This window comes from Seriola aureovittata, chromosome 4, assembly GCF_021018895.1.
Source record: "Seriola aureovittata isolate HTS-2021-v1 ecotype China chromosome 4, ASM2101889v1, whole genome shotgun sequence".
Classification (NCBI taxonomy): domain Eukaryota; kingdom Metazoa; phylum Chordata; class Actinopteri; order Carangiformes; family Carangidae; genus Seriola; species Seriola aureovittata.
This window is the reverse complement of record NC_079367.1, coordinates 5430848-5438598: the sequence shown is the minus strand read 5'-3', so window position 1 is coordinate 5438598 and position 7751 is coordinate 5430848. Positions and strand designations below refer to the sequence as shown.

Below are 7751 nucleotides of genomic sequence, written 5' to 3'. Positions count from 1 at the left end.
AAACATTAAAGGATCATACCAATGGTTTTACATGTTTTAGCCTATGCATAACAAATCCCATTGCACATACTACAAAGCATGGAGATGTGTTTTACAATTTAAATGTATATTTCTTTCTAACCTTCCGCACATTCATTGCCTTCCATTCATTTCTGTACAACTGTTGCTCTAAATTGTGCAATCCATAACGGTGATATTTTCACTGTGACATAAAATATGTTTTTGTCAAAGTTACATCATCATTATGAGGTTATGTAATGCCAACTTCAAATTTAACTATTTAACAAATAACAGCAACAATTGATAGAGACTCGATGTTCACTGAGTTAAGGTTTCACACAGGAAGTCAATGGGATTCCACAGTCCAAGCGAGATTTAAGGGTCTAACTAATTTTCACACTGTACAGAAATGAATGGAAACCAATGGATGAAACTGGGAAAAATTAAAAAGCGTAAATGTAAAAATTTATAGCAAACTGTAAAAGTGTTTAATCAAACTTTAAATGATCAATTTAGTTTGACAATTAGCACAAGAGATGAGAAGATTGATACCACTGATGTCTGTATACTTTATATGAAGCTACAGTCAGAAGTCTGTTAGCGTTAGCATGAACTGAAAACAAAGGAGAAACAGTTAGCCTGGCTCTGATGTTACCAGGCAACCAGATGACACTTCAGGAGGTCACAGCCCTTTAAAACCACTACTTTTTACACTTTGTTTTTTGTATTTAACAAATAAGATCGCACATGTCAGTTGCAGCTACATATACAGTACATTTACCGAACAGGCCTGGGAGCGGTATCAAGGTTCTCATCAAACTCGTCTCAAGAAGGCAAATAAGCCTATGTCATGAAATGTTAACTTCTCCTCTAGGGTGTTTGATGGATGTTGACTGTTTCATTGTTGCTGTAACTCTGCTCTTACAGATTTTGAGTTTGTCATGATACAGTTTCTCTGCAGAAAAGCTTGAATCCAAATCACATCCTGCAGTTTTTGACTGGAAATGTTTCACCATTCATTCCCTTTGCCGTTTGGATAAACAGCAAAACATTTCCAGTCAAAACTCCAGTCGAGTGATTGGGATTCAATCCTCTGTAGATGTTTTAATATGTATTTTCACAGCACCCTCCCTCCTCTTATATTGAAAAAAACATTGCACTTGTTTGGGCTGAGCAGCTTCCTGCACATTTCTGTCTGTTCAAATGATCTCAGGGTTCTCTCAAGGCCTCAGATGTTGGAGGATTGTTGTTGCTCTTCTGTCCATTCAGTAGCTCAGCATTTGTTTTTGTCTGTCCCTTTTTTTCTCTTTGCTCTGTTTTTTGGCTCTTTGGGCTGCCTGACTCTCCACAGTCACCAAAGCTGCTGTTGTCTTTGAATAGCAGTCCTTTTCTGGTCCAAGGCAGACTTGGCTGCGGCACAACAGGCTTGTTTGTGGTTCTTGGCAGAAATGCTCACAGACCTGAATGTACCTGCTCAGGGTATTTCTGGTTGGACTGCAGCAGAGCCAGCCCTATACATGTGACTATCACCAACTGACTGACTGACTGACTGAGTGAAGAAGTTACATCACTGATTGGCCAAACGCTATATGACGCTATATAGTGATAAGGTTACACCATTGGTCGCCAGATGGTCGACCAGGTGGTTATTGCTCGTTAAAAAAAGATTTGATGCAAACAAGCAGTGTTGCCAACTTCGCACATTTGTCACTAGATTTCCAGTCTGTTCAGACCGCAATGAGCACCGTTCATTGAACACGTTCATATTTTAAGTGAAGCTGAACTGAACGAATCAGTTTACAAATGATGAATGTGAACCCACGTTTTACGACAGTTTTACGGCACGACACATGACGTCTCCATGGACACGGCCCAGCTTGGCTAGTGCCAGCAATACAGAAGCATCTGCTACTGCTGAAGCCAGTGTGTTTGAGCATTTCAAGCAGTTTTATGAACAAACAAGTGAAGACTCAGACGGATTATTTCTATATACGTATTTTAAATCTAACTAATGTCTGTGTCAGTGGTATACAATGAGTCATCTGGTGATGGATGGGTAGAAGGATCAAATGAATGTGAACTAGTTCATTTTCATCTGTATGAACTTTTGAACTAGTTTCTTTTTAAGTGTGAACTGGCACAACACTGCGGGTTAACATGAGGTCTTATTGAGAACCATTTGAGTCACTTTTTCAAACTTGTTCCGTTGAACAGAAACAGAGAAACATGTAAATGAGAACAGCTTGGTTTTGAATTGGGCTGCACTAAAATACTGGAGTGAGCACAGAGAGCAGGAGAGAAGCAAACAGATAAAGGGTTAAAACCAGCTGACACTAAGCAGAATGCAAATAGCCGATGATGTGGTCCAGCCATATACTAAGCTTTGACCTAGTACTGTACTTATAATGTGTGTGTGTGTGTGTGTGTGTGTGTGTGTGTGTGTGTGTTTCCTGCTTTTACTTTGGGAGTAGAGGGTGATCTGACTGTGACTGGCCTCAGTCAGACCCTCCCGTCTCTCCACATCTGGGATATCATTCACTTACAGGCACAGAGCTCTAAACAAACACGAGCTTGACCTTGATACACACATACACAAGGAAACACACACACACACACACACACAATCATTCTCTCTCCTGCTCCTCTCTCTCTCACACACACACACACACACACACACACACACACACACACACACGTATAAATAAATGTAAATTCAGAGATAACACAAATCAAATCTGAACAAATGGAGGGAAAGCTACACCAACAATGTTTTGTTCTGAACCTCAAAACATTTTCCACCGACCACAAATCAAGCCAATTTGTACTGTGTACAAAAACAGTCCAATCCGCAGCGAATGAAAGCTCATACATACACGCTGTTTTAGATGTTAGGGCTAAGTCACAGCTGAAATGAATTTGACTCAGCAAAGTAAAAGATGAACGAGTGAACGAACAGTGACGGCAGTGCTGTGGTGTGTCATGGCTACACACAGAGTATGTGTGTATTGTATGAAGAAGTGGGTTGTTTTTTCTGTTCAGCCTCTCAGCATTCAGCTTCCCCAGCAGAGGGCACAGGTAAAGGTCACATTAAACATATATGGAGCCCAGGGGAGGAAACCACATCTATGCAGGTCTCCAATTTATGAAGGGTCACGGTAAAGCAGGATCTGGTCAGCAGCAGCACTATTTCTGACCCGACTTTATTTGGAAGATGCAGCAGTAAATACATACAAATGACTAATATTTCACAGGGCGCTCACACGTATTGAGCGTGAGAGAATGAAAGCTCAGAAGTTAGAGTGGCTGTGGGGTGAAAATGTGAACTTTTGCTTATAAATAGTTTTACAGGATGAACAAAATGTACCTGTGGTTTCTGTGGTTTGGTTAAGTTCCTTCAATGGCCTAGTTAAGAAATGAAAGGTGAAAAAATGTGCGAGGGGAGAATCATGCACAGGCGATCAAGTAGCAGGGCTTAGCTGATATACAGTGTCCTAATTGTGAACAACAAATCCCCCTCATTCTACTTGCAGACATTACATTTGGATTGTTTCAAATCTAGATCCTTTTTTGGATTTATTTCTTACGAGCATATACAGATGCCCCTCCATTTGGCAAAGCGTGTAAGACTTGAGCGCTGCTGGCTCCTGAACTGAACAACGGCCTCGGCCAAAGACGCACAGAGGACGGAGCCAAATGACGTTAAAAGCAATCAAAAGAAGAGCTAAAAAGGACGATGGTGGATTGTGACTTTTCCCTAAACTGAAGGTTTTACCATAAGCATAAATCAGCATTAACCACTGCACATTGAAATGGTTTTACTGCAAACAGTGCATTTCCACTGTGGCTTCTTCAGGTTTGATCAGTAAAATTAAAAGCGCATTCATAAGGTGTGATGAATACATATGGATCACTTGACCAATTCTCTTTTTGTTAGAAACATTTTTGAGTTGCAAGAATTACATATAAACACACAGCATTAATACATAAATACATAAATACAGTGACGTGCAAAAGACACACACCACTTCTATTTTGCATTTCATAATATCACATCAACATCATAATATCAGCTCAACAACTTTGTGATTAACTTGTCGCTTCTCGTGATTAGAGTCAAGAGTTTAGCCTCCACCGATGCTGTGGCGCGACGCATTTGGCCTGGAGATCTTTATTAGTGCTACAGTGTCATGAACCCGCAGCTTCAATCTTGGTATTCTTAGTAGCTTCAGGTCTGTGTGAGTGTAGATCTCTCTTTAAATCTCCACAGGCCGATGACTCATCATCTCGCATCTGAAGTATTTATCAGCTCATTACTCGCCTGTCTTCTCTCACACTGCATCACATGACCCCCGTCTTCTAAACAATCCGAGTGAAAAGCTGAATGTTTACATGTATTTCAGAGTATCTTAGTGTTTAGTATGTCCCCCTTTTTCTTTAATGACAGCATGCACTCAAACTTGCATGGCCTCAAACCTGATGACCCATGTTGTCCCAGCATGATCTGAGTGCTTGGCTTTCTCAGTCTTCAAGAGCCCCCCACAAATGTACAATGGGGCTGAGGTCAGGTGGCTGTGGGGGAAAGTCTATGACAGTAAGGACTCCTTGGTCTTCTTCAGTCTTCAAGTAGTTCTTGCAAAGCTTCGAGGGGTTTTTTGGGTCGTTATGCTGCCGCAGTTTGAATCTTTCTCCGCAGAGGTGCAAACTAGAGAGTGTAGCTTGTCTTTGAAAAAAGAAGTGGTGCTTCTCCTTGGTCAGGGTGTGGTCACCATGTTTTGCAATCTTTGATGTGTTATTCTCTCTCCTGTCTCTCTCTCTCTCTCTCACACACGCACACACACACACACACACACACACGCGCACACACACACACACACACACACACACACACTACTGTGTAGTATCATGAAGTTGAAGTTTTGGGTATTTGATCTTATTTATAATTAAAAACAAAAAAGGTTGGATAGACTACATTGAAAATATAGAGTTCAGTAAACTAAAACTACTCAAGGTACTTTTAGACAACTCACTGGTTTGCATGTTCATGAGCACATGCCCACACACCCACAAGCACGTAAGTGATGTGGTTTACGCTGTAGTAATGTATTATTGAAGGCACATAACAACATGTAAACACATAATGCACAATTTAAAACTTTTTTAAAATCGACCACAGATGTTTTGAGGAAGGAAATGTATTCAACACATCTGTCAGTTGAGACTCAACTATCAATTTTGATAAGAAACACTGAATGTAAGCATTATGTTTGTCAACAGGGTCTCTTTAAAGTTATATCAAAAAAAAAAAGAGGAAACAATGAGCATCTTAGCTGACTTCCTAGCATTCATGCTTTGATGGTTACAGCTTGTTCTTTCTTGTAATTTGAATGGTACGTACAAGATGGAAACCTGCTGTGCGTCTGTTAAAAGAAGTCTTTGGCGGTTTCCTCTGATTATAATGAAAAAAATTTTTTCCACTGTAGTAGTTTCCACAGCAGCCAGATGTGGACTGACTTCGCAAACTGAAAATGGAACTGAACACTTTCCACTAAATAGACTTTCATTTAAACATAATAATTTAACGTTATCGTTTTGACAATTTCAGTGTAGTAAACTCAGGAGGTTACTGACCTTGTACAAATTATTTGAGTTCAGTTCAGTTAGGTCACATTTTTAAAAGGCAACAGGGAAAACATCTGTACTAATATGTCAGAAAGCAGTAAGGAATATTCGCAGTGTTTTTACTTCATATGACTGACTGAATCGAGGCAGTTCCCAATACACCACTGCTTTTGGCTTTTTACCTTACTCATGCTCGTTGTGTTGTTGTTGTTATTGTTGTTGTTGTTGTTGTTGTTGTTCCCTATTACAGCTCATGTAGACAACCTGCCATAGGTGACACAGATTTAACAGGTCAGTCATATAAGATTCATAGTCAACAACTTGAGAAAGTTTTCATATTTTTATTTAACACAAGCTGCCAAGATGTCTGACGACCCGACTTTGTTGACTGATTTTTGAAGCTCAGATGGGAACAGAAAAAAAGAGAAAAAGAAAATGTGGTTTACATGTTCAGCGTCTGCTGTTCACAGATGTGATGTTTCAGATCTGTGTCACAAATGGAGGGAAAAAACAACTACCACTGAAAGTTGCACTTTAATCATATCAGATAAAAAAAGATTTCCAGTGATTCATATTTGAACTGTAAACTTTATGAATAAACTTCATGAAGAATAAAAACTGTTTATATTTTATAAAATATACATTGTTCAGTTTTCCATTTGTTATCTTTATATTGCATATTCAAACACACAAAAAATAATGCATAATCTATTTAAATAGTATTAATTTATTAATGCCAGCTTACTCTGTGTATTGTCATCACAAACTATTCTCTTGCAAGAGAGCTGTCCACATCCTCTTGTCTCTTCCAGAAGCCATCAAAAGAAAAGTAATACAACAGCGGATCCAGGCAGCAGTTCACACTGGCAAGGCATAACAGTGGCATCAAATAAGATCTCCAGTTTTCAACCATAAAAACTATTGATATGGGGAAGAAAAATATGATGAACATCATCAAGTTCATGGCGAAAATCAGCATGACATTCACATTGTTGCTGATTCTTGCAGATTCGTTCAGACGCCTGTTTAGAGTCCAGGACACCAGAGCCGTGCACACAATGTTGACCACCAGCAAGATGAACACTAACATAGACTGGAAATACTTAAGTGGAGATTTAATTTGAGCCTGAAATTCAAAACAGGTTGTGACGTTGTTGTTGTCCAGAAATCTCTTAAAGAACACGCTCTCCGGGATGTTCATCACCAGCACAAACACCCAGATGAACGAAACAGCTTTCCAGGCGTTGGACGGGGATCGCAGATGGCGTGACCTCAAAGGGAAAACCACAGCAAGCAGCCGGTCCATACTGATGAAGGTGATGAAGATAGCACTGGAGCGGATGTTGTTGCGAAAGATCATCGTGATCCAGATGCAGGCCATGCTGCCCAGCGGCCATGTGCCCGTGGCATAAAAGTAGACCCTCATGGGCAAGGAGATGACGAGCAGCAGGTCTGAGATTGCCAAGTTGACCATGAAGACGGCGCTGGGGGAATTGAGGCTGTGGCGGCGGAGCAGGATCCACAGTGACACGGCATTGAGAGGCAGACCCAGCACCATGACGGATCCAAACACCAGAGTGTACACCGTGTTCTTCATTTCAGGTGCTGTTCCATTTTCTTTCAGCGTGAAGTTGCACATGTTTTGCGTCTGTGAGAAATGCAAAAGTGCAGGCGAGTGAATGTTACCGTGACAGAAACCACGATCACCCCTCCTCTCTGTCAATCAGGCACAGCAGTATCACTCAGAACAAAGGTTGTTACATGCAGAGATGGAGAACTTTAACAGGAAACAAGATTACTCAGGAAGAGTTAAAATACTGTCGGTGTCAAGAAACGGATGCGAAAGTTTGAAAATAAGGCTTTTCTAAAGCTTTTTTTTTCCAAAACCACAACAATGTGCGTTACTCTAATAACACACAAGCATGTGCATTTTTTCACACATCCTTTACACTCTCAGACATTCACAGTTCCTTAGAGTGAAGAGAGAATGCATGAGGTAAACTGCAGGGCACATCGTGTTTGATAGATTCAATCTATTCGGGAGGCCCCGTTTGTGTAATTGTAGTATATGAGTATGGTCTCTTAACACCATCTGCACTGCACCGGCAGATATCTTGTGTTGAAATTTCATC

General features: G+C 40.5%; 1 protein-coding gene across 1 annotated transcript; it reads right to left on the bottom strand.

The window, feature by feature from the left end:
- Nucleotides 1-5945: 5945 nt before the first annotated feature.
- On the bottom strand, nt 5946-7377 carry LOC130167974 (lysophosphatidic acid receptor 6-like). Its single transcript, XM_056374527.1, has one exon. The coding sequence runs from the start codon at nt 7256-7258 to the stop codon at nt 6386-6388; it is 873 nt and encodes a 290-aa protein (XP_056230502.1). The 5' UTR covers nt 7259-7377; the 3' UTR covers nt 5946-6385.
- Between the last annotated feature and the right edge of the window lie 374 nt (nt 7378-7751).